This window comes from Eleutherodactylus coqui, chromosome 5, assembly GCF_035609145.1.
Source record: "Eleutherodactylus coqui strain aEleCoq1 chromosome 5, aEleCoq1.hap1, whole genome shotgun sequence".
In the NCBI taxonomy this organism is placed as follows: domain Eukaryota; kingdom Metazoa; phylum Chordata; class Amphibia; order Anura; family Eleutherodactylidae; genus Eleutherodactylus; species Eleutherodactylus coqui.
Window position 1 is genome coordinate 68,477,874 of NC_089841.1, and position 26,189 is coordinate 68,504,062.

The window sequence follows — 26,189 nt, forward strand, 5'->3', positions numbered from 1 at the left end:
CGGAGTGAACATGTGATTTCCGCGCGCATAAAAAAATCACTTGTATTTGCAATAGAAGTCAAAAATGGCGCCGCAGTCCCGCATGCAGGGGTGGGCAGTAAGCAGTGTTTTCTCACCCCTTGGCAACCATGGACGAAATTTCAGCAGACTCACACAGAAATAGCGCTTGCTGCAATGTTTTAATTGCGCAGAGAGAAAAAAAAAATCGCCCATTAGACCCAATGAGAACAATGCGGTGCGCTGCAGTGCAGGTTTGTGTGTCTCAACGCAAGAACCGCACTTGTGTGAGCGCACCCTTCAACAGACACGTCAGAGGTGTAGATAGCGCCTGATCAGGAAGGGGTTAATGCCCATGCCTGTACCATTTTGGGCCTCCTCTCGCAGCGCCTCCTCGTGGTATAACTTATTATTACATTCTCTATAAGCGGATGAGGGGAAAAGGTGATTGTTAATAAAAACTGTGCGCCCCGTATACTGCGAGGGGCAGCAGACTAACACCAGGAAGGTCCGTCCATGTGATGCATATGGACGGCTCCTCCTACAGAACGTCATCTACAGCACTTCATTACATACACATCACCTCTCTCCACGTCTTCCCGCCAATAGCGCAGTCATGTGACTATTAAACCACGTGACTTATCAGGCCTATTAGCAACGCCTCCATTCTACAGCCGCAGTTCAGCAGCGCTGCTGATTAGAGCCACCTGATTGGCTCTTCGGCTTCATGTGATTACACAGCGTGCACGCGGATTCCTTCAGCAGCCGTGCACTACACACTACAGTTAAGCAGACGTACACTACACTTAAGCAGCACACCTAAACCTAACCCAGTGCTGCTTAAGTGTAGTGTGTAGTGCACGTCTGCTGAAGGCAATCCGCGTGCACGCTGTGTAGTCACGTGGTGCCGAAGAGCCAATCAGGTGGCTCTAATCAGCAGCGCTGCTTAAGTGCGGCTGAAAACAGAAATATGCCTCCCGCCGTCAGCCGGCTTACAGGCAGCGATCGCAGTGCATGTCGGGGTTTGTAGTCTACTTACCCCAGCAATTGCTCTATGCCTACACAGTATAAACTACAACTCCCGGCACTCCCTGCGGTAGTTACATCCAGCCAATAAGCGATTAGGAGCGAATGTTGTGCTGGAAGTGGCGGCTGCGAGAAGAGAGGGTGGCTCACGAGGTCTGCAGGTAGCGGACTTGTCAGAGGATGACAGGGGGCGGAACTGAGGGGAATCGACTGTTTATCCGGCACTGGGCTGAGTTTGTCCTGTAGCTGGCAGGCAAGTTTCTGCATTAATGAATGCCGGATTAGGGCTAGGATGCCACCTTCGTCACAAGCTATACGGTCCGCAGGAAGAGGGGACGTCACTTATCACAGTGTGTGGTTGTAACAGTAACCCCCTTAGTGGACCGCTGTCCTACAAGCCCATTGGGTTCTGAGGCCAGCGGTCTTCTATCACGTGTATTGGGCATGTGAAACATATAAATTGCAGCGGGTCGTATTTTGGTGCAGATTCTACGCATTTTAGGCAATGGGGGTTCCCTCGGAACACGTCACCCGTTGTTTCCAATAGGGCCGGCGCGGTGTGTGACAGTGATGCCAGCTTTACCCATTGTAACCTTCCCATCCCGTGGGGCATCGCCTGTGAGGGGGGCGATATATGGCACTCACCCGTGTAACAGGAGCCTAAATCACACGTGCAGTTAAAAAAAGCATCCGTTAAAAACGGATCATCGCAGATTAGAAACTGATGCGAACAGAATCTAGCGATACGTTTTGGTTTTTTTTTGGTTAGTTTTTATTACAGTCAGAATCCCATATATTTTCGCTTCCGTTGGCGCTGGTTCGGCGCGGTTCACATCTGCGTTCAGGGATTCCGTTTTCCTGCTCCTTTATGGGAGCAGAGAGGGGAATCCCCTGGCCGGACGGATCCGTCTTATTGGACGGCTCTCACAGGCGTCTTTGTTTCTGCGTTTAACGCTATGTTTTCAGCGCAGCACTAAACACTGTCAATCGCTGCCATTGATTTTAATGGGGCTTCTCGGACCAGCGTAGAAACGCAGCGTTCAGGCGCCGTCTGGTCTAGATTCATGCGTTTCTGCATTTTAAAACGCGATGCTTTGCCCGCTGAAATGAATGGGGTGCCAGGATGGCCAGAATGGAGCCCATTCAGTTTTCGTTCAGCCATTTGGCATTCTACCAGACGAAAAGTCCTCCATGCAGGACTTTTTTGTTTGATGTCTCTTGGCGGATCTATGACAAGCTCCGGCGGCGGTTCCTGACCCAGATGTAAACGAAGCCCTAAACATTCACTATCTATATATATATATATAAATTTTTTTAATGGATCCGTTAAAAGTGGATAAGAGAGCCCAGATGTGAGCGCAGACTTAGTAGATGTGCTCTGTTCCTAGCTGGCATTATAAACCTGCGGCTCCTCGGCGCACCACCAGCATCTGGAGATAAGTGCACCCCCACCCCCCAGTTATGGAGGTGGATGGGGAGACGGAGGACGACGACTGCGGGACGTGGTGGACGCAAGAGAACAACAGCATCATCAGGACGTGGCAGGTAAAGATCAGGCATGGCGTCACATGGATGTCCTGAACAGATCGTCCCTCCGACCACTACTAGGGGTGACCGGGTGTTGTATGTAATGACTCCCCCAGACCATCACACCAGCAGGGGGCAGTGTGCCGCTCCACAGCAAAGGAAGGATTGAGGCGCTCACCCCGAGGTCTCCGGACATGAACACGGCAGTCGGTGACCGTTGGAGATACTTGTGCTTGTTGGATGATCACAGGATCCTCTCTACTGGTGGTCTGTTGGGGGGTCCTGAGCCCGGTCACCTTGTGCCCTCACACATCCACTGGTCCCAACACCCCCAATAGTCACAAGCCATCTGGAGGCCAGATAGAAGGTCCCTGCTGACCCCTTTCCTTCCTGTGACTCCTTGTTGGTATTTCTAAACTAAAGTATATACTGTATATCTTTTATCTGTTTATCAGGACTCGGAAAGCCTGTTGGACGCCCGCATCAGGGCGCAGAGGAGGCAGCAGTGTGATTCCGACTCATTCCACCTCCTCCAGAAGATACAAGGTAACGGCTGCTGCAGCGTGGGGACTGATGCCTGACCATTCATACTGTGACAACTAAGCTTTCTGACTTGGAAAAGACTTGTCGGTTGTCACCGCCCGGCTGTCTCCGAGCATCAGTGAATAGTAATATGATGATGCTACACCGTAGTGATGGTGTCAGGAGGCTGCAGTCTGGACGGCGAGCGCACTTACTATTTGTCTTCTGCTCATCGCTGTTGACATTAGATTGTTCTGTTACCTTAATGTTTTCTTTCCTGTGTAATTGCAGGGTTACCGCCAGCCCCCCGTACCCTTCCCCTGGAGCTAACCGTCCTGTATAACATGGTGATAATGCACAGCAATACAACTGCTGGTGGACTCCTCGCTGAACATTCGGTGCCGGTGGAGGACGCTCTGAGTAGAGGTGAAGAACATGTAATATATATCTGCTGTCAGGTAGTGGTTCCTAGCCTACATCACTTGGGCTGCTTTTATACGAACCATTGTAGGGTTCATAAGCGCCCGACAGTCATGCCAGCGATAATACTCCTGTGCTTTCACACAAAGCGATGATCGCTCACTGAATGGCTTCCGGCTACCAGTCTCCATTCAGATAAAGTGGCAGCCCTTTATAGATCGTCGTTTGATTTTTATGCCTGCACATACTGGACTACAAGTAATAAGCAAACTAATTATTGTTCGCAGGTCGCTGGCGGCGTTCACACTTTAGATTATTGGTCAGCTTCCAACAATTTAGCAAGAGACTGAACGATAAGCATGCTGCATAAAAGGGCTCTTATATGCTCACAGACAGAGAAGAAAGGGAACCTGCAGACTTCTGTACACTTATACGCACTGGAATGCAGGTTATTTCTCCCAGTTATCTGCACTCTTTCTATAATTGTTCGGTGATTTGCACTCTGGGAAATGTCATAGGCAAAAAGTAATCTTCTGGAAATATAACAAGCAGCCCCCCCCCCCCCCCTCCACGTTGCAGAACCTGGTAATTAGATGTAGTGTCTCTTGTTTCCTTACAGTGATAGAAGTCTTGGGGCAGGATGAGACGCTCGGTGCTGGTCACTGGGAGAAGATTCTTGCAGCTGACCATTCCTTGGAGATGACTTCCGCCCTGAATAGACTGGCCGGGCTGCAATGTGCCCTTTGGCTGTCACATGGCCAACTGCAGGATGCTGTAGATCTGCTTTCCCTACTTGGCAGAGTAAGTTACTTGAGGGTCTTGTTTCTGTTTTTAGTGTCTACAAACCACATTGTTGTTGGGGGTCCTGAACTTGCGCACCCTGCAGCCTGGAACTGCATCACTCATGTTAAGCTGTGGTTTTGCTGGTTATACAATTTCTGGATTAGAAATCCTTCGCTGGTGTGTATGAACCCTCTCGACATAGAATTGGCTCTTCTGTACCCAGGAAATCACTTCCTGGTGTGACCCATTCCCAATCATTGTGGAGGGGCAGTATTTAAAGGGATGGTCGAAGGTTAGAAAAGCATGGCTGCTTTCTCCCAAACACAATCTTGTGGACAAGGATGGCACTGTGTTTGTAAGAAAATAGCCGTGTTTTTCTAACTTTGGACAACTTTTTTAATGGGATGTATGATAGAGAAATGCCCCCCAACTCAATTCCAGCCTAAATCTATATACATCTTTCTTTTTCTAGACTCCCGACCTCCATAATTGTTCTCACAAGGAGGACCACCTGTTATCGCTGATCAAAGCCTGGAAGGTGCCGCTGGAGGAACCGGAGACCATCCTCACAGTCCAGACTACCAGCCTCATGAAAGACGTCCTCTATAATGCTGCTGCCCTCCTTCAAGGTAATTGCTGCCCCTCCTTTATGACCAGGTTTAGGTCACAAATTAAATATACCGAGACGTAGCTATTGAGGTATGCAAGGGCCGATGGTGCCAACAAGCCACTTTGCCTTGACTGTGGTATTTAGTACAGAATTGCAAACTGAGCTTTTGCCCCAGGTAACTAAAACTGGCTGCTGAGTAAGTATCTAAAAAGTTAGGTAACTTTGCAAATACTCAAATTTAGGCCAGATTCACATGGTCGTAAGCGTGTTGTGCCCAAGAAACTTTGGCATAACACACATCGAACAGCACACATCCCCGTCCATGTGTTATCCGATCTCTATGGACCCTGCACATTGCTTGTCCTATTCTTGCCCATGAATATGGATGAGACTAGGACATGCAGCGATCGTCTTCACAGGTATCATCAGTCCTTGTGAAAAGTCATCCACCTGAATAGCATCGCAAGCTACAATGGAGCCGTGTGCTCTCTGTAGTATAAAATTTCTGAAAAATCCTGAGTTATGGCTGCCCTCGGGAACCTACATCCGTTTGGCTCCACACCCCTTTCAGGTAGCAGGAAATCGGCAGCTTTCTGTGTGAACACAGGAGAAACATCAACTCATGTAAAACGGCACAAGAGAAGTAAAGGAAACGAGTTACTTGAATTTCATACAAGTTTAATCTAATTTTATGAAATATAGAACATATTTGGTTGCTTCTTGACTTTTCGCCCTCCTTGTTTCAGGCGTTATTGCGTTGAACGCATCAGATTTTTCGCAGGCGGTCATTTTCCTCCAGGAAGCCGCCAGCAGTCTGTGTTCTAGCAGAGTGTTGGCAGACATCTACACTTGTCTGGGCTGCTCCTTCTACAAGATGGTAAGTGTAGACATTTATGAAATGTGGCTATGATTTCCCTGCGTTATCAGGCGATGTGTGTGAGTGTGAATCTTTTGGTTTAACCCCTTCCTGACGCAGGCAGTTTTCGTCTTTTCTTTTTTTCTTTCCATCCTAATGTTGTACCTTTTTTTTCATTGCTCAGTTGACGTAGCCGTATGAGAACTTGTTTTTTGCAGAACGAGTTGTATTTTGTACCACATACTGGAATGGGGGAAAAAAATACAACTCTATTGTTTTACTGGTACACCCTCCATTTTGACACCCCCTCGTATGGCTTCATGAATGTTTGTGCAGCAACCAAAAGTCCTTCCTGGACATGGCGTCCTACGGCTGCATCACTAGAGAGAGGCTCGATCAGGACTGAGTTTATTTCTGAATGTGGCACTTTGACTCAGTTGTTGCCTATGGGGCTCAGATTAAAGTACAGGGCTCATTAAAAGTGTTGGGAAACAGGAGGCATTTGGGGGTCACGCTGTATAAATGACAATTTAGCAACTTCTAGGATCTTGCAGTATTTCTATCTTCTGATGTCTTGATGTCTTTCTAGGCAAAGCCTCAGGTATCCCTGCAGTACTGGAGGCTGGCGCTGAGGACGGACTTCCAGTGTCTGTCCGCCCTGTACCACAGTTCTGTCCTCTACCACGACATAGGAGACACGGAGTCTGAGCTGGAGGCCCTTGCTCTGCTTCATGCGGTAAATATCTTGCTGTAGATTCTGCAGTTGTGTCTGTGCTGGAGGGGTAGTGTCCTCTTACTCCTTGCAGAAGAGCGCCTCTAATTTAAGACAGAGGTTTTAGGCCTCATGTCCACGGGGAAAATCAGGCCTGCCGCGGATTCTTCATGGAGAATCCCGCAGCGGGTCCCACCTGCCCCGCGGACATGAGGCCTGAAAATAAGAATAAACTCACCTGCTCTGGACGATGCGGATCTTTCCTCCGTTGCGTCCGGATCTTCTTTCTTCGGCCCAACGGATGTGTCCGGCGCATGCACGCTACCAACGTGGCGGGCCGAAGAAAGAAGATCCGGCCACGACGGAGGAAAGATCCACAGCGTCCGGACAGGTGAGTTTTAATTCTGGTACGGGTGTTCCGCAGATCCGGACAGCTTCCATAGGCTTCAATAGAAGGAAAAATGACATCCGCAGGTATTTAACTACCTGTGGGTGTCCAATGCATCCCTATGGGGCGCGGATTCGCATGCGTGAGAAACGCTGTGGATTTTAAATATTTATGTAGCTGTGGACATGAGGCCTTAAACCGCTGCACTATTGATGACCCAAACTCAGGATGGTTCATGAATAGATTGCTGGGTTCCAACATCGTGATCCTAATTTTGGCCATGATCGTAGGATTGCTGCTGTAGAATTATAGGATCATGAAGTATTGTCAGGGGTCCAGACTTTAAAAAAAAATTTTAAAAGTTGACTTCTGAACTGAAAAATTTGGGAGACAAAAAAAATTAGTCACCAAATTCAAACACCTATACAAGTAATGTATTAATTAAAAAGGGTAACTGTTTGCAGCTCCCCGCCACAGCTCTTTTTTTTTTTTTTTTTTTTTTTTTCTTCTTCTTCTTTACTGCTAATGGTTACTTTAAATTTGAGAACTACTTTGCAATTCTGTGCTGGAAGGACCACACATTCTATACAACCCAGAGCCCATTGTTGTGGCTGTTGGTCACTGCCCGTTATACTCAGTGTCCTCTATCTTACCACTTATTAGGACCTAGTTTCCTGTAAAACTGGTCGTGGCGGCACAGAGGTAGAGAGAAAAGACCAGTAGCGGAGGGTTGGGTACTGATGATCAGCAGCTGAGGCATTCTTGCCAACATCTGGAGTGTTTTCACATATCGCTGAAATACTGTGGATTTTCCACAGTAGTTGGGGTGGAAAATTGCAACATTTTGCAATAGAAGCAGAGTGGGTGAGATTTTAAGAAATGTAATCCACAAGCAGAAAAAAATCAGCTTCATAAATAATACTTGTGATGCAGATTTTTAAATTCAGAGCATGTAAACCTATGCAATGACTCGTTACAGCATATTCACCTCAAATGAGGAGGAGCCGTATGCTTCACAATCTGCTCGTAATCCATGCGGGTTCAAAAGAGAATCCACAGCTGTATTTCTGCAAGGCCTGTGTCACACAGACATATTTGCGCAAGTGTATAAAAATTTTGCGCACACAATACACAGAAAATAGAGCCCATATTTCAATAGGTTTGTTCACATGCACATACGCAGCATGCTCTATTTTCCTGCACATTTGTGCAACAAAGAACAGGTCTTGAACTTATTAAACTAATTGTTAATTTCAATGGCTGAGGGCCTCTGCACACTAGCATTTTTTTAACGCTGCGATATCGCTGTGTTGTTTTTTTGTTTTGTTTTTTTTTAACCCGAATGTTAATGGGAGTTTCTAATGTTAAAACCGCTTTGCACAAAATACGCAAAGCGCGTGCGATTTTTGCATCTTGTTTATACAGCCTACAAACGGCAACAAAAATGACATAACCACTTTACTCTATGGGTCCGTAGATTACTACGATACCAAACTTATGTAGTTTAGTGGTTTTTTTGCTGTACTACTTTCATTTTTTTTCAAAGGCATTTTAATTTTTTAAAATTTTCTGCCGCCATCTTCTGTGCAATAGCTTTTTTTATTTTTCCATCCACATAGTTGTGCAAGGGCTCATTTCTTGCAAGTCGTCCTATAGTTTGCGATGGTACCATTTTGGATCGCACATGACTTTTTGATCGCTTTTTATTGCATTTTTTTTTCTTGGTGACTGCCCAAAAAAAGCGCATTTCTGCCGTTCTTAATTTATTTATTTTTTATCTGACGACGTTCACCGTGCGGGCTGAATAATGCGTTACTTTGATAGATCGGACGTTTATAGACTCAGCAATACCAAACATGCATTATTTTTTTAATGATTTTGATTCTTTTATTTAGTGAACTAATGACCTGTAAAAGAACAGTTCATTAATTACAACTACTGGTGGATGATCCGCAGCGTTTACGCCACGTGGAAACATACTCTATATGTTATATAAACCTACCCTTATAGTGTTCAGTCAGCACGCGGTGTGTAACAGTGATTGCGAAATAGCTGCGCAATCACTTCTGTTCTTTTTATTAAGCAAGTTTAATGGCGAGCCGACTGGATTACTTGTATTGGCATATTTCCCCAAAATACAATACAGTGGCAATTGAATTACATTATTCCCCATAACTGGAAAACCTTACTGGCAGAAAAAAGCGGATATCATATTTGAATTCAGTGCAGTAAAGTCACTATGAGCCGCCTATCTGCCTATCAGTTACACAAATTGTGTTGTACAGTCTATTCAATCAGTGTCTGATTCGGAGGATGTCTGACCCCTATTAGCTCTACTGATGCATAGAAAGAATGGGCTGGGCAGTTGGTAAAATACAGAGGCCCTTATAGAGTCACCTATAATATATATAATATATATATATATATATATATATATATGTATGTGTATATATGTGTGTATATATATTATATATATATATATATATATATATATATAAGCATCCCAGCAAAGAGGACAACCATGATCTGTCTGGTTTATAAGCAGTCCTTACTAACTGTCCAGCGAGCACATCCCGCAGAATAGCTTGTGGGTTCATGTGTATTGGTTGATTTCCAGGCCTTAGAAAATCCCGGCGCAGACGATTCCTCCAGAAAGACGTCATTTCCATTTAGAACTGAGCTAATTGTCAGCTCTTCGGTTCTGGGCAGTTTCATCCACGCGCCGAGTTCATTTGAGGTGAAATATCTAATGGCGAGGCACTGCCTGCAGAAAAGAAGGTAAGCGCCATGGCTAACGCTGGGTGCGTAACCCCTGCTGACCTAGTCTGACCGCTGTCATTTCTCTGTGTCCGTGAGCTGCTACATATAAGGGTTGCGGACTGTGATGGTTTGGTGTTTTGTCTCCTCGCAGCATAGATCAAGCAGTGGGTCATTACCTAGAGCTGATGAGGGAGCTGCAGGACGGATCTCCATGTCAGGTAAGTGATAGACTGATGCAGCGCTGCAGACAGACCTTTCACATATGCTCTATTTAAAGCGATTGGAAGTAAAGCGATGGAGCAATGTTTGTGTCAGCATCATAGAAAACTCTTGGGTAGAGTTCGCACCCGCGTCCATAACCGCACTTGAATTTCATTGTTTGGCTCTGTCCTTGGATCAAAACAACGAAAATACTGGAACAGCTGCAGAGGCTGCGGATGGACCCCATTGATTATAATGGTCTGTCTGGGTTCCAGCATGCCAGCTGAAATTTCCCCGACAATATGGCACATCAAGCTGCGTTATTTTGTCCAGGATCTTGTACCAGAGACCCAAGATTCTGGACAAAATCCAAGTGGAGCCTCCTAACCAGATGTGAGTGCAGCTTTACCCATCACTTTTTTGTCTCTGATCCCATTTATGCCAATGGTCATATGACCAGAATAGTGCAGCATTCAGTGTTGTGGCAAAGCATCCCATCTCTCAATCATATGATCTCCCTCCGGCTTCCCCGCCCCCTAAGGGCTCTTTCACACGGGCGTATTTTTACCGCGTATATCGTAGGTGTAATACGCAGTGAATAGAGTCAATGAAAGTAAATGGCTTTTCATTGATCCATTCACCCTTGCGTATAGCCATTGTGTATGTTACGCAAGTAAGAAAATCGTAGCTTGTTCTATTTTATTGTGTATTGCGTGAGCAAGAGCCCTGTTGTTGGCGCATATAATACGCAATGTAGACACAAGTACTAGCGTAGCAGTTGCATTTTTCACGCATCTTGTTTGCATTTTTTATTTTTCTTGCTACGCAGTACATACACATGTAGACTCATGCAAAAAAAAGCCACACATACATGATGAAACGCAGGGTAAACTGAACAAAGTGCATTTCAATTGCTGTGATGTTTTACGCATATGCCCATGTGAATGAGCCCTTAGACGCACTGTCATTAGTGACACCACCTACGCTACAGTGTGCCAACACAAAAGGAAACGAGCAGGAGATGTATGAGACTCCCACCAATCAGCAGGTAATCGCCTATCCTATGGATAGGGTGTAACTTGTGATTCTGGTGTAACCCTTTGGAATTTTGATCATGTCACCCAGCGCTCCCAGATTCAGACAGAACTAAGAAATGGCTTAACAGCACATTTATGTGACGGGATGATTCAGGGACTTCTAGTAACAGGGACATTTGTGGGAACGATGTACACAGGAGAGCATGTTGCACTGATTTTTTTTTTCTTCTCTCAGGGGTCCAGCTCCAGTCCTGCTCCTCTGCCCAGGATTCCCGCCATCTATCTTGAAGCCTCAGCCGCTCTTCTGGAGGATGAGCGGTTTGAGGATGTCATCACGGTGTGCTCGGAGCTACTGGACAGTGTCAGACACCTCACCTCTGGTGTCATCAATGTAGACACCTTCGGAAGCAACCATGAAAAGGCGAAGTCTATGAGCGAGCAGCTGAACTGTATCGTATGGGCATCATCAGCTTATCTACTGCAGGGAGAGGCCCAGGGCATGCTGGGAGATCACAGAGAATCCATCACTGACTTCACAAGGTATTCGGGAGGGGACACCATTATATTACCCATTAATTCTTGTACATCCAACAAAACTATAGTTTAGCATTAATTACTTAGTGTCGGTATAATCACTAAATTTAGTATTGATTGCTATTGCCTTTGCAGTAGGTGGAGCCTGTAGTTCATGCAGTGATACGTTCAGACTATTTTAGTTATTGGTTCTGTTATATATGGTGGGAGACTTAATTATAAGGGGGACAGACAGGGCAATCTGCCACAAAGATCGGGATTTTCGAACAGTGTGTTGTCTTCCTGGTACTCAAGTTAGACACATCACAGATCGGGTTGACAGATTACTGGGAGGGGCTGGTGAGGATCCAGTGGCCAAGGTGCACGTTGGCACCAATGACAAAGTTGGAGGCCAATGGAGGACCCTCAAAATGATTTTAGGGACCTAGGATCTAATGCTTGGGGCGAGGACCTCCAGTGTAGTTTTCTTGGAAATATTACTTGTACCATGAGCCACACTAGAAAGGCAGTGGGAGATTAGGGAGGTAAACAAGTGGCTCCGGAGTTGGTGTAGGAAGGAGGGGTTTGGGTTCCTGGAGAAGTGCGCTGACTTTGCTGATGACTAGAGACTCTACCGTAGGGATGGGCTGCATCTCAATGGGGAGGGTGCAGCTGTGCTGGGGGAGAAAATGGCTAGAATGTTGGAGTGTTTAAACTAAGGATCGGGAAAGGGGGGGGGGACAACAAAAAGAGTAATAGGGGGGAAGATAGTGTAGACGGTGACCTGGGACCAAGTAATAGGAATGGAGGTGGAGCGGGAGGTGGGGTTAGTACAGTTAGAACTGACAGAACAGTTCTTGATGATTAGTACGACTGGGCGGTGAATTTACAGGCTTACAATCTCTTCAGAAGAGACTGGAAAGTGGGACATCTGTATGTTAAATCCTACTTGATGGCTAGGCTACAAGAAGATCTAGGTGCAGGAGATGAACACGTGGAATCTCTGTGGGTAGAAATACAGGGAGGGAAAAATAACAAAATCCTGATAGGGGTCTTCTATCGACCACCAAAAGCAACAGAAGAAACGGAAAACTTATTAATACGACAAAAATAGAAGTGTATTCTCGAATGAAAAAGAAATGTCACACAAGGGGATAAAACGAATTCCCCGCTAAATATCGCCTGCGTAACACAGGACGAAGTACAGAGCCGGTTAAAAAAGATGAAAATCGATAAATTGCAAGGCCAGATGGAATACGCCTGAGAGTCCTAAGGGAACTAAGTGATGTATTAGACCGCTATTTCCTATATTTAGTGACTCTACTGCGACTGGGGTTGTACCACTGGATTGGCGTATTGCCAATGTGCATTCAGATCCTTTGTTCTCCAGCGGGAAATAATACTATCAGCACTCCCCGTGGAGAACTGCTGATAAGGCTGACCGATTTTTAGGTTGGACTGAATTTAACGATTAGCTAGCACTGCATGATGGGCGAACAGTTAGACGCAACAATTATGGCTAAAACGATCGTATTTTAGCGTTGTTTTTTTTTTTTAAAGCGAACATCGCTGCGTGTAATTGAGCCTTTAGTTTCACTTCAATAATTAGAAAAATATTCTGAGAGACACCATCCTGGAATACCTCAAGGTAAATAATGGTATAATTCCTCATCAGCATGGGTTCACGAGGGGTCGATCATGTCAGACCAATCTGATCACCTCCTACGATGAAGTAAGCTCTAGGCTGGACCTGGGAGAGTCTATTGATCTCGTATATCTGGATTTCTCTAAAGCATTTGACACCGTGCCGCATAATAGATTGATATATAAAATGAGACAGCTCGGATTGGGCGAAAACATGCAGCTGGGTAAGGAACTGGCTCAGAGATAGAAAGCATAGGGTGGTAATAAACGGTTCATACTCTGATTGGCCCACCGTCACTAGCGGGGTGCCATAGGGTTCAGTATTAAGCTCCATTCTGTTCAATATACTTATCAACGCCCTGATAGAGGGGCTGCACAGTAAAATATCAATATTTGCAGACAATACAAAATTATGCAAGACCATTAATACAATGGAGGACAATGTACGGCTACAAACGGACCTGGATAAGCTGGGGGGATAACTTGGGTAGAAAAATAGCAAATTAAGTTCAATATTCATAAATGTAAGGCTATGCACATGGGCAGGAGAAACAGGTGTCACCAATATACACTAAATGGGGTACTGCTAGGGAAAAGTGATATGGAAAAAGACCTGGGGGTACTAGTGGACCGTAGATTTAACTGGAGCAACCAATGCCAATCAGCTGCTGCAAAAGCAAATAGTATTGTGGTGCATTAAAAGAGGTATAGGGGCGAAGGATGAGAACATTATCCTCCCACTATATAAGGCACTTGTCAGGCCCCACATGGAATACTGTGTACAGTTCTGGTCACCGGTGCTCAGGAAGGATGTTGCAGTACTGGTGGAGGTTCAAAGAAGGGCAACTAAACTAATAAACGGAATGAAGGGACTGGAATACCCAGAGAGGCTATCAAAATTGGGATTATTCACCCTGGAAAAAAGACGGCTAAGGGTCGACCAAATAACTATGTATAAATACACTAGGGGACAATACAAGGATCTCTTCCATGATCTGTTTATACCCAAGATTGCGATGGTAATAAGAGGGCATCCACTACGTCTAGAAGAAAGCAGGTTCCATCACCAACACAGAAGTGGGTTCTTTACTGTAAGAGCAGTGAGACTGTGGAACTCTCTGTCTGAGGATGTGGTGATGGCAAAATCAGTAGAGGAGTTTAAGAGGGGACCAGATGCCTTCCTAGAGCGCTGTGATATTACAGGATACAGACATTAAATAAACCAGCGGGGTGTTGTTCCGGGTCCTGGAGTCGGGTAGGAACTTTCAAGCGTTGATCCAGAGATTATTCTGACTGCCATTATGGAATCAGGAAGGATTTATTTCCCCCAAGTGGGCTAAATTGGCTTCTGCCTGTTTTTTTTTTTTTTTCCTTCCTCTGAATCAACAAGGGGGAGGGGGTTGAAGCAGGCTGAACTAGATGGACATGGTCTTCTTTCAGCCTAACATACTATGTTACTATGTGTATACGTGTTTGCATTTCATATCTAATTTATTAATATGTGTAATTCTTCTAGGTGTATTAACTTATTGGTGAAAGTCCAGTGTGGTAATTCAGGTGAGTGTGCCCAACGTTTGTATAGAAGTATGTTATTAAATTCTAACGACCACCCGTCCATAAGTGGGTTTGTGAGCGACTTGCATGCTCTGCCCCTGATCACATGACTGTGACATCACAGGTCCTGTATTCAAATGGCTGCTGTCCAGCTAGGTGTTTGTTAGGCTTCCATAGCAACTGAGACTGTGGGGGTTGGTAGTCCGCCCGTAACCTGCACAACAATGCAGGACCTGTGATGTCACAGTCATGTCATAAGGGGCGGGGCATGTAACTCCTTCACTGCCGATGAAGGACCTTTAAGGATGTGTTACTGTCATGTGATCAGGGGGCTGCGCATGATGATGTCACCACAGGTCCTTCATCTCCAGTGCTCTGCTGATTCTGATCCTTGTTGCATGGGATGAACAGTGCGTGTGTGACATGCATGTAGCACAGCAGTGTGGCGCACTGTACCACCAGAAACACTGGTACTATAGTTTTCTAATAATTACTAATATCTACTGATTATAAAACTCCGCGTTCATCTGTTGTGCTGTCTTCGGCTTCTTGCATGCTTAAATGTTAAAGCTGCGTTCAAAGCACCACCCACATCGAGGCCCCTCCCCTCAATGTATGTGCAGTAGTCATCTTCTCTGACATCGGTCATGCTTACAAACAGTAAATCATTGGGTGTAAAATCGCCTTTAGTTGCTTGTAGTTTATAATTGTCCTGTCCTTGCTGTATTGGTGATACAGCATATACTGACTTCCGGCTAAGCCTCTGCATGCACAATGGATCCAATCTCAGCTAGCAGAGTGGCACTGTAAAGCATGCGGGAGGAGACCAGCCAATGACATGAAACTGGATGCAAACCTTAAAGGGGTTGTCTCGCGAAAGCAAGTGGGGTTAAGTACTTCTGTATGGCCATATTAATGCACTTTGTAATATACATCGTGCATTAAATATGAGCCATACAGAAGTTATTCACTTACCTTCCCTGCGCTGGCGTCCCCGTCTCCATGGCTCCGTCTAATTTCAGCGTCTAATCTCCCGATTAGACGCGCTTGCGCAGAAGGATCTTCTGCCTTCGGGTCTGTCCGGCAGCAGCGGCGTTCTGGCTCCGCCCCTTCTACGCGTCATCGTGTAGCTCCGCCCCGTCACGTGCCGATTCCAGCCAATCAGGAGGCTGGAATCGGCACATGTGACGGGGCGAAGCTACGCGATGACGCGTAGAAGGGAGCGGAGCCAGAATGCCGCTCGTGCCGGACCGAACAGATGGGAGAAGACCCTTCTGCGCAAGCGCGTCTAATCGGGAGATTAGACGCTGAAATTAGATGGAGACGGGGACGCTAGCAACGGAACAGGTAAGTGAATAACTTCTGTATGGCTCATATTTAATGCACGATGTATATTACAAAGTGCATTAATATGGCCATACAGAAGTACTTAACCCCACTTGCTTTCGCGAGACAACCCCTTTAAAATTAGCTTTGCCCGGAACACAATAAGACTTCTTAAGTTCAAACATGATGCAGATTCTTCACAGCAAAGTTTCCAAATATAACACTTCAATACGTGTGGGCGGAGTTTGGTAAATGACATCTGCATGTATCAGAAAATCTCCAAGCAGCAAACAAGCATGCTAAAGATTGTCAAATCTGCAGCATTCTCATTCTGTTGCAGAATGTAGCAGATTTTCAAAGCACATTTTGCCCTTTCATTGTATAGGGATGACATGCAGAGAATTTGCATGTGCCACACAGATTTTCTAGAGGAAATGCCACAGATATGCAATAGGATCCACAGCGGAGAAATTCTGCAATACGTGTCTTTACCCGTAGTCTAGGTGCACACTAGACACAATGCGATTTGTGCCCAAATAACTTGGGCGCAACTTGCATCGATCAGCACATAGAGGCCCATCCGTGTGCTGTTCAGTATACACATAGAATGCACATAGTTGTGCATCTGCATGTCCTATTTATCATGAAACATGCAGAAACCATGTTATGGGTTTTTATGTGGACCATCAGTCAGTGTGAAAAAGGTCTATATGTGTAGCCTCATAAGTTATAATAGAGCTGTGTGCTGTCCGTGGATTAACATGGACGGCACACGGCCCCAAAAACGCAAGTATGCGCCAGAGGTCTTAGGATCACACGGGCACAAACTATCATTCGGTCATACTCGCGCTAATTGTGAAACTTGCATCTAAGACTCAGCTCATTCTTACACTGTGCTCTACATAGGTAACGGGAAAGCTCCCTGGGTTTGCCTACACCTGAGTGGTATGAGTCGGTATACGCTTTTCTTTACTACATAGTGAAGCCACAGCAGACTGCGTTCTCCTACAGGTTGGGCCACCAAAGGTTTTGGGCAGGTGTGGAAAAGCTGCAAAGTAAGAAGGCTTTCAAAAATAGAAGTGTAGGTAGTTTAATTTTGTCACTTGACAAGATACAAAGTGACTGAACAAAAGAGAAATTTAAATCCACTCCGTATTTGGTGTGACCGCCTTCAAAGCAGCATCCGCTCTTCTAGGTACACTTGCACAAACTTGAGGATTTAGTAGGATTATAGTCCAGGTGTATGATTAACCAGTTATCCTAAACGGCTGATAATGAATCAGCATTTTCTTATGTAGGATGAAATGGTCATTAACTGAAACAGAAACTGTGTAGGAAGAGGCTTAAAAAACTGCATGAGGAACAGCCAAACTCTGTATACAAAGGAGAGGTTGTGGAAGACAGTTTCATATCACAGGTGATACACCGTGGCAGGACTGAGCACAGCAACAAGACGCAAGGTAGATGTACTACATCAGCAAGGTCTCTCCCAGGCAAAGATGTCAAAGCAGACTGGGGTTTCAAGATGTGCTGTTCAAGCTGTTTTGAAGAAGAAACTGGCAACTTTGAGGACTGTAGACACCTTGGTTAAGAAAAGTCAGTGCAACAAATAAGACACATCCTGTTTACTTGTCTTTGAAATTGGAAGATGTCCAGCTGTGCCGTCAGCTCAGAACTGGCAGAAACCAGTGGGACCCAAGTACACCCATCTACTGTATGGAGACGTCTGGCCAGAAGTGATGTTTGTGGAGGAATTGTGGCCAAAAAGCCATACCTTCAACGTAGAAACAAGGCCAAGTGACTCAACTACGCATGAAAACCTAGAACTGGGTGCAGAAAAATGGCAGCAGGTGCTCTGGACAGATGAGACAAAATGTGGAAAATTTGGCTGCTACAGAAGACTGTTCACTGGAGAGCGGCACAATAATGAGTGCAGTCAGCAGTGAAGCATGTGGAGGGGCCGTACAAAATGAGTGTCTGCAGTCAGCAGTGAAGCATGTGGAGGGGCCGTACAAAATGAGTGTCTGCAGTCAGCAGTGAAGCATGTGGAGGGGCCGTACAAAATGAGTGTCTGCAGTCAGCAGTGAAGCATGTGGAGGGGCCGTACAAAATGAGTGTCTGCAGTCAGCAGTGAAGCATGTGGAGGGGCCTTGCATGTTTGGGGCTCTATTGCAGCAAATGAAGTTGGGGATTTGGTCAGGATTAATAGGGTCCTCAATGCTGAGACATACAGGCAGATACTTATCGATTACTTATAATACCATCAGGGAAGCATCTGATTTGGCTCCAAATTTATTCTGCAACAGATCAACAATCCCCAAACATCCAGCCAATGTCCCTATATCCTCAGTGTAAAGAAGAACAAGGAGTCCTGGAAGTGATGGTGTGGCCCCCACAGAGCCTTGATCTCATCATCATCCAGTCTGTCTGGGATTACATGAACAGACAGAAGGATTTGTGCACGCTACATCCATAGAAGATATGTTCGTAGTTCTCCAAGATATTTGGAACAACCTCCCTGCCGACTTTCTTCAAAAACTGTGTGCAAGTGTATCTGGAAGAATTGATGCTGTTGTGAATACAAAGGGTGGCCACACCAAATATTGATGGGATTTACATTTCTCTTTTGTTCATTCACTTTGTGTTTTTGGTCATTGAGAAAAATAAACTATTAAACACTTCTTCTGTTTCTGAAAACATTCTTACTTTGCAGCATTTTCCCACACCGGTCTAAAACTCTTGTACAGTTGTGTGTGTACATCGGGGAGGACTCCATGATGCTTTTGTAACCCCTATAGATGGCTGCTATAAGTTACCTATTGTCTGAAGTCAGCTGTAAGACGAAGAGGTTTCGGGCAGAACTCTGGAGGAAAGTGCAGCATACGGGTGTCCCGTCTGTGATAGAGAGCTGCTGCAGCTGCATCCCCCTCCTCTTCCCTGGTCTCATTCTTGTATTACTGTACAAGTTGTTTTGTTTTTGTGATGTTTTGTTTCTGAAAATTGACTGAAAGTGTGTCGGAGCGAAAGGAGAACTACAGTCTTCTGGGGGGTAAGAACTGTCCCACAGAGCTAACAATCCAGACCAGCACCGATGAACCGAGAGACCCCTGTATCCTTGGTATTTTTAGTGCCGCTGTGTCCCCCGGTAAGATCTGATGTTCTGATGATGATGGAAATATTCAGTAGAACATTCTGTAACTCGGAGACAACAGTCTGATGTCTCCCAGCAGATCAGGTAATTGATGTGTCAGACAGTTCAAACACAATAAGAGCGTTCAATATTCAATGACTTGGAGGAGTTTTCTGCGGCGTCTAGCAGACATCGGCCTCCCCGCTCCGTCTGCAGCTCATCCATTTATTTGTATGACAACACATCAATTTTATTAATCGTGTAAGAAGAAAGATGTTTACAGCTGTTTTTTGTTTAAAGGGTTCGTTCAGTCTGCTGTCAATAAAGTTAGATCCATGTATTACAAAGTTCTACAACTTTCTAGTGCACTTTTGTGTTTCTATTGCTCACCATTTTTTTAGATCTCTGCTTGCTGTTTGAGTAGAAACCTTAGCTTTACAAGTTAAATTGCTTTCACACAAGAAGATCGCGTGAGCTTTGTGCGCTGCGAGACGCACAAATGTGAACCCCATTCTTTTGAATGGAATCATATACATGAGCGTTTTGTTTTAATACGCAGCCCTGCTCTGCACAGAGCGGGGAATTACAAAGAAAAAAACAATCACATTGTGCATGCCCGGGACGTCCTAATCCTGAGCATGTGCAGTTCCAATCGCAGCCCGTACACAATCTCTGCCGGCAGAGCTTTTGGGCTGCGATGCGTACAATGTTGTGGGATACTGGCGGCGTTGTAAGCATACGCCCGTGTGAATGAGCCCTAAGGCCTCATGTCCACTGGCTAATTATGTTTACAAAATCCGCATGGGTGTCCCAAACGCGTGATCCGCGCCCAAAGGGATGCATTGGACACCCGCATGTAAGTAAATACCTGCCGATGTCATTTTTCCCTGCCGCGTGGATCGCAACTGCGGGAAATCACCCGCAGCATGCTCCATTTTCTGTGGGTTTCCTGCACGGACAGCTCCCGCAGGCTTCCATGGAAGCCGTCCGTATCCGCGGCACACCCGCAGCTGTTTTTTTTTTTGCTGCGCTGCAGAAAAGCAGGGATTGGAAGAAAAAAAAAAAAGAGTGCACGACGCATGCTCGCGGCACTCTGCCGGCACCGAGCACATCCATTGGGCAGAAGGAAAGAAGATCCGGCTGCGACGGATGGGAACCCGCAGCATTCGGACAGGTGAGTATTATCAATTTATAGGCCTCATGTCCACAGGAAAGGAGGGACCCGTTGAGGATTGTGCATGGAGAATCCGCGCGGGCCCGAATTTCCTAGTGGACATGAGGCCTAAGGCTGAGACCTTGTCCTGATCTAGGGCTGCTCAACCAGCTGACGGATTGTTAGTGTATCCGTCTGGAAGTAATGCGGTCCGGACTCCAGACTGACACATTTTTACCTGCACTATTAGATTGTATTACAATGTGATGCATTTAGCTCACAGAGGATTGTCTAGACTGGGACTAGGATTTGTCCATACAATTGTACCAAAATCTCATCAGTGAACAGTATAAAGCCAGCTTCACACGGACGAGATTCTTCCGCAGGATTTGTGCACTGCGAGACGCACGAATATGAACCCCATTTGTCCTATCTTTCTATGTGCCCCCGCAACGCATTTTCCATTGTTTTCAATGGTGCTAGGTGTACATGATGCAAGGTTTCCACATTGAAAACAATGGGAGACACTCCACGATCCGCGGCTGTCAGCCTTGCTGGAAGATCGCTACTTCCCCCGAAGTGATGCGAGACATGTATGATACAAAAACGCCACACATCCACAGCGAAATCACATGTTGGCAAGCGCAATATCGGGCTGAGTTTCCCAGCCCAATATCATATTTGCCTGAGAAAACTTAGCCAAAGGGCTGACAGCAGAGGATTGCCTGCAGTTATACAATACTGTGCAGACGGTTTAGGGTCCATTTAGACAGGACGGATGTCAGGCAAACGATGCCCGACACTTGGCCCTGTGTGTCCTCGCTCTCGAGCTGTCGCACAGGAGCCAGTATCACTGGCTCACTCACAGAGCGGCCAGCAGGGGGGGACGCTCTGCAGGAGATTTCTCTCCTCGCAATCAGCTGTCCCTCCCCATTGACATAACATAACGGCCATTCATTACTGAACGGCTGCTATATACACTGAGCAATCAGCTCATCGTCCATCGTTTATGCTGCATAGATGAGCTGATCACTGATCGCTCAGTGTAAATAGCCATTCAGTACTGAACGGCCGCTATGTTAAGTCAATGGAGAGGGGCGGGGGATCGTGAGGAGAGAAATCTCCTGCAGCCGCCCCGCTGTGAGCCAGCGATACTAGTTCCTATGCAGCAGCACGAGAGCTGGTATGTGCAGGGATAAGTGTCGGGCATCGTTTGCCTGACATTCATCCCATCTAAGGCTGCCTGTCTACAGGCGTTTTTGCATTGTGTTCCCTGCGGCAATAATCTGTCCGCAGAGAATGCAGTGCATGCTTTCCATAGCGTTGCTACGGAAAGTGTAGCCCCCCTGTCCACAAGTGGAGAGTCATAGCGATTCTCCGCAGTGAGCCTATCTGTCATACAGGCTCACCACGGAGATCCGTCAGCTGGCTCCTGCTCCCCGGCGGCGCCCGTGGACAGGCAGCCTAAATGGGCCTTTACACAGGTGGAAAAAAAATGCTGCAGAGTAAGGCCTCCTTCCCACGAACGGATTTACGCCGCGTAAATTCGCGGCAAAAATCCGCTGCGTTGCCCCCTGCTATTAGGTTCTATTGAACCTAATAGCACAATGCTCACGATGCGGAATTCCACCGCGGAATTTCGCACCGTGAATTCACCCGTCCTCACCCGCGGCATGCTCTATTTGCCGCGGGTGTACGCGCGGACGGCTTCCATTGCAGTCAATGGAAGCCGTCCGTTCACGCTATCTCCCGCTGTAACACAGCGGAAGATAGCGTGAAAAAACGCTTCCCCGCCTACTACCGCGCGTCATGTGACGCGGTGGGCGGGGAAGCGTCTTCACGCTATCTTCCGCTGGTAAGTATGGGGTCTCTGGGGGGCGCCGTGACGGGCTTCACTGCGGAATATTACGCAGCGGAGCCCGTCACGCTCGTGTGAAGCCGGCCTAAGAATGCTTTCCAAAATACAAGTATTAATAGTTTTTGTCAATTAACAAAATGCTAAATGAATGAACAAAATAGAAATGTAAATCACATCAATATTTGGTGTGATCACCCTTTATCTTCACAACAGCATCAGTTCTTCTAGGACACTTGCACATAGTTTTTGAAGGAACTCGGCAGGGAGGTTGTTCCAAACATCTTGGAGAACTAAGCACAGATCTGTGGACGTAGCTTGCTCAAATCCTTCTGTCTCTTCATATAATCCCGGACAAACTGGATGATCTTGAGGTCAGGACTCTGTGGGGCTGTATCATCACTTCCAGGGCTCCTTGTTCTTAATGACCTTCTGAAGATAGTTCAGTACTGTGTGTTGTAATAAAGCCTCGGTGGTGTGAGCAGAATCGGGTTAGAATTAGTTTCAGCCTCGATGGAAACTGTGGATGATACTATTCACTGACAGCAAGCAGAAATCTTTGAAATGAAGATGAAATCAAAAAATACATTACAACGTTGTAACACATTTCATTCTACAATGATTTTAAGCTTAATTGATGGAAGAGCAGGCAATACTATTAATATAAAACAATATAATTTTGTAGAGCGTTGTTGATCGAGCTGCTGGTCGATGTCTTTCCAGGGTCCGTAGACTTCACAGAGTATAAAGTGTGCGGGATCCTAAAAGCAGCCGCCCTGCTAGGGAGATACCACCAATTCCAGGACATGGGGGAGAACACAAAGGCTCTGACTAATGCAAAGCTCTGCCTGCAGGTTGCTCCAGGTAAGGGGCTTGATGATGATGATGATGATGATGATGGAGCAGGTGGGTATAGGAAATTTACGAAACAGTGTGTGGAAATAAATTTGTGTATCCTGAAGGAGGAAGGTTTACTCTGCTAGAGCCTGGGAATTCACATCGGCATTTATAATAGCGGAGCAATGGATGAGGTTTTAACAATTCTTTTCTCGTCCGTATCATTGGGGGCCACAGCCTAGACCATGGGATATAGCCACTGCCCTAGGAGGCGACACTAAGCAAAGAAGCGTTAGCTCCTCCCCCCTGGCTATATCCCCCCTGCAGGCACTCAGCTAATTAGTCTTTAGCTTAGTGTCTGTTAGGAGACAGACGTGGCTATACGCGGGAATCCGGGGAGTCGGGGCTTTTCCCTGGCTCTACTGGCCTCCCGGGGGAGACGCAGGCAGGGGGTGTCTCCACCACTACTGCGGCGTCTCACCCAGTGAAGAAAAAGGGGCCCGACCATGCAATGCGCATCTGAGTCGGTTACCCGCCAGCCATAGGGCTCCCCCTCCCTGGAGTAGCACACTGTCTGACGGTGACGCATAGGGGGCAGCACTGCTGGAGCTGTCGACGCGCGGACAGGCTGTGGCCCCCGGACAAGACCCCGTTTGGGACTCCGTACTGGCAGCGGCGGCAGCAACGTTTCGTGCAACGCAGGGTACCTCATGGAGCATCAGGACGGCAGCGGCAGCAGCAGCAGCTCTCCCAGGCAGGGGCAGAAGCGAGGCAGGTTGCAGGGCGCCGGCCGGCAGGCAGGCCACTTCCGGGCGCGGCGCTGCGGGGGGTGGAGCGCCAGCGTCACGGCCGAGAAACGTCACTTCCGGGTCGCGGGCGTGCTTCCGGGGCAGGCCACGCCCCCTCCGACCGCGGCAAGTTTAAAAGGGGCAGCCCGACAGAGGACTGGCCACTCTCAGCAGCTGGACACCTCGTTCTGTCTGCACTTCTGAGCCCAGCGCTGCGCAGCTCTCTGAAGCATACAGCAGCACACAGGCATTCAGCCCTCCAGCCATCCAGCTCTGTAGTTTCCTTGTCGGCTACTGAGAAAGCACCCGGACAGCAGCAGCACCTCCTGTCTCGGGCACCAGCAGCTGTAACAACGCCGCAGCAGTTCCTGCCACAACACCTGCCGGGTCACCAACGCTGCGAGATCGTGTGGTGGACCCGCGTCGACTCCCGACAGCATCCAAGCGTCAGGACCAGAGGCTCCAGCTGGACCGGGGGAACCGCGGAAACAGCTGCTAGACCGGGTAAACCCTGCCCAAGGCAGCACTTCGCGGTGTGTTCCCCTCGCCATTCCCGTTCCCCCCTGCAGGCATTCCTGTAACAGTACGTAGCTTCCCCGCTACCTAGAAGTTGTTTTCTTTTGCCATGTCTGACCCTAGATCAGAGGGTTCCAGCCAGGCCAAGGGGAGGGTGAAGCACTACGCTTGCACTACCTGCAGCGTTAAGTTCACTTGCGGTCAGGTCGACCCCCGCTGCGCTAGATGTGCCACGGCACGCACAACTCCAGGGACCCCGGTGCCCCCCGCCGCCCCTGTGGAGCCAGGGCCCGAACCCCAATGGGCGAGGTCCCTGGCCGCTGCCGTTTCTGGCTTGGCCACATCCTCTGCCACGATTTTACGCCGGTTAGAGCCCAGCTCAGACGCGTCCTCCTCGGAATATGCGCGAGGGAGGGCACGCAAAAGAAGGAGGTCCCGTAGCAGCCAGGACACTCCCCGTAGATCGCGCCACACCAGGAGGTCGCCTAGATCCTCCAAGTCCAGATGGTCCAGAGACTCTCATGGGTCCCGAGAGTCCGTGCATACTTACCACAGATCAAGGCATTCTTCACGGTCCCGGTACTCTGCGAGATCGGCCCGGGCTCACTATGGGTCCCCTCGAGCGTCTTGCTCACGGGCGTTCCATGACACGGCCCAAACGGCAGGCGAGAGCAGCGGGTCTGAAGACTACGACCATTCTGCAGGCTTGTCGGTTTCAGAGCTAGACAAGGAACAAGTGTCGCGCCTAGCCAGTCTAATGTACAGCCTGGTAATATCCATAAGAGAAACCCTCCAGGTGACGGAGGAAACAGTAGAGACGGCTCCTTCCACAATGTCGTTTAGACGGCAGTAGAGATCACGACAGGTCTTCCCAGACCATCCGGATTTTTCGGAGGTCCTTAATAAGGAATGGCAGAACCCGGACAAAAAATTTAGGCAACCCGGGAAAACTTGGGAAATTACATACCCATTCCCAGGGGGTCTGAAAAAGGGTTGGGCGGTACCTCCGGTAGTCGACCCACCAGTGTCACGACTATCGAGAAGCACAGCATTGCCAACAGCCAAAATAGCAATGCTGGCTAATCCTCAAGACAGGAAGCTGGATACGTTGGCAAAAATAGTTTTTCAAGCCACAGGCACTGCCTTGCAGCCGATTTTTGCGGCTGCATGGGTCAGTAAGGCGTCTATAGCCTGGGCCAAACAGCTACGGAGAGACATTGTAGCAGGCGCTCCACCGAGCGAGTTGCTCGAACTGACAGACAATGTCATACAGGCAAACAAGTTTGTATGCGCAGCAGAACTAGACGCAGCCAAGTTCGTTGCCCGGGCATCCGCTGCATCGGTCGCGGCAAGGAGAACTCTCTGGCTGAAAAGCTGGTCAGCGGATACAGCATCCAAGATGGCTCTAACAAGATTGCCATTCGAAGGAAACAGGCTATTTGAGCCTAAACTGGATGACATGATAAAGGACGCCACAGGCGGCAAGAGCACGTCATTACCACAAATGCCGGCAAGAAAGGAGAAGTTCCACTAAAAAGGAAACCGTTTTTTAGATCCTTTTGGCGTTTTTTGTCCCGCCCGGGGTCGGGACAGTGGTCCCAGTCTACGAGAACCCCGACGGACGCAAAGAGGGGCCCTCTTTCAAAACAAGACAAACGTGGCGATCCCGACCCGGAACATCTAAAACGGCGGGATCAAAGAGCGCGGCATGAGACGCTGCCCCCACCCAGTGTCACCAGGGTGGGGGGGCAGGCTCTCCCAATTTCGGGAAACATGGGGGAGGCACGTGAGCGACAAGTGGGTGCACGAGATTGTGACATCCGGGTACGCAATCGAATTCACGACTCTCCCACGGAATTCGTTCTGCAGGTCCAGAGTGCCTACCACCCCGGAAGGAGTAGCCAACCTACAGCAGGCAGTGCAGAATCTTCTGGCACAGGGGGTTGTGAAACCGGTGCCGGAGGCACAGGAGAGGCAAGGATTCTACTCGAATCTTTTTCTTGTACCCAAAAAGGACGGCAGAGTGAGGCCGGT

The 26,189-nt window shown here is 47.6% G+C and overlaps 1 protein-coding gene across 4 annotated transcripts in view; it reads left to right on the forward strand.

Moving 5' to 3' along the window:
• Nucleotides 1–1,113: 1,113 nt before the first annotated feature.
• The window catches only part of FANCG (FA complementation group G), a 34,887-nt gene continuing 9,811 nt past the window's right edge, over nucleotides 1,114–26,189 (forward strand). The window contains exons 1-13 of one of the 4 annotated variants that reach the window (XM_066602688.1): nucleotides 1,114–1,184; nucleotides 2,412–2,568; nucleotides 3,006–3,096; nucleotides 3,364–3,498; nucleotides 4,112–4,293; nucleotides 4,748–4,904; nucleotides 5,632–5,762; nucleotides 6,331–6,477; nucleotides 9,459–9,619; nucleotides 9,753–9,819; nucleotides 11,075–11,379; nucleotides 14,513–14,553; nucleotides 22,738–22,878. In XM_066602688.1, coding sequence (XP_066458785.1) covers nucleotides 2,485–2,568; nucleotides 3,006–3,096; nucleotides 3,364–3,498; nucleotides 4,112–4,293; nucleotides 4,748–4,904; nucleotides 5,632–5,762; nucleotides 6,331–6,477; nucleotides 9,459–9,619; nucleotides 9,753–9,819; nucleotides 11,075–11,379; nucleotides 14,513–14,553; nucleotides 22,738–22,878 — 1,642 coding nt within the window. In that variant the 5' untranslated portion in view covers nucleotides 1,114–1,184; nucleotides 2,412–2,484. Of the gene's footprint in view, nucleotides 1,277–1,307; nucleotides 1,342–2,411; nucleotides 2,569–3,005; nucleotides 3,097–3,363; nucleotides 3,499–4,111; nucleotides 4,294–4,747; nucleotides 4,905–5,631; nucleotides 5,763–6,330; nucleotides 6,478–9,458; nucleotides 9,620–9,752; nucleotides 9,820–11,074; nucleotides 11,380–14,512; nucleotides 14,554–22,737; nucleotides 22,879–26,189 lie in introns of those variants that run through there. The other 3 variants (XM_066602687.1, XM_066602689.1, XM_066602690.1) reach the window with 3 other exon arrangements.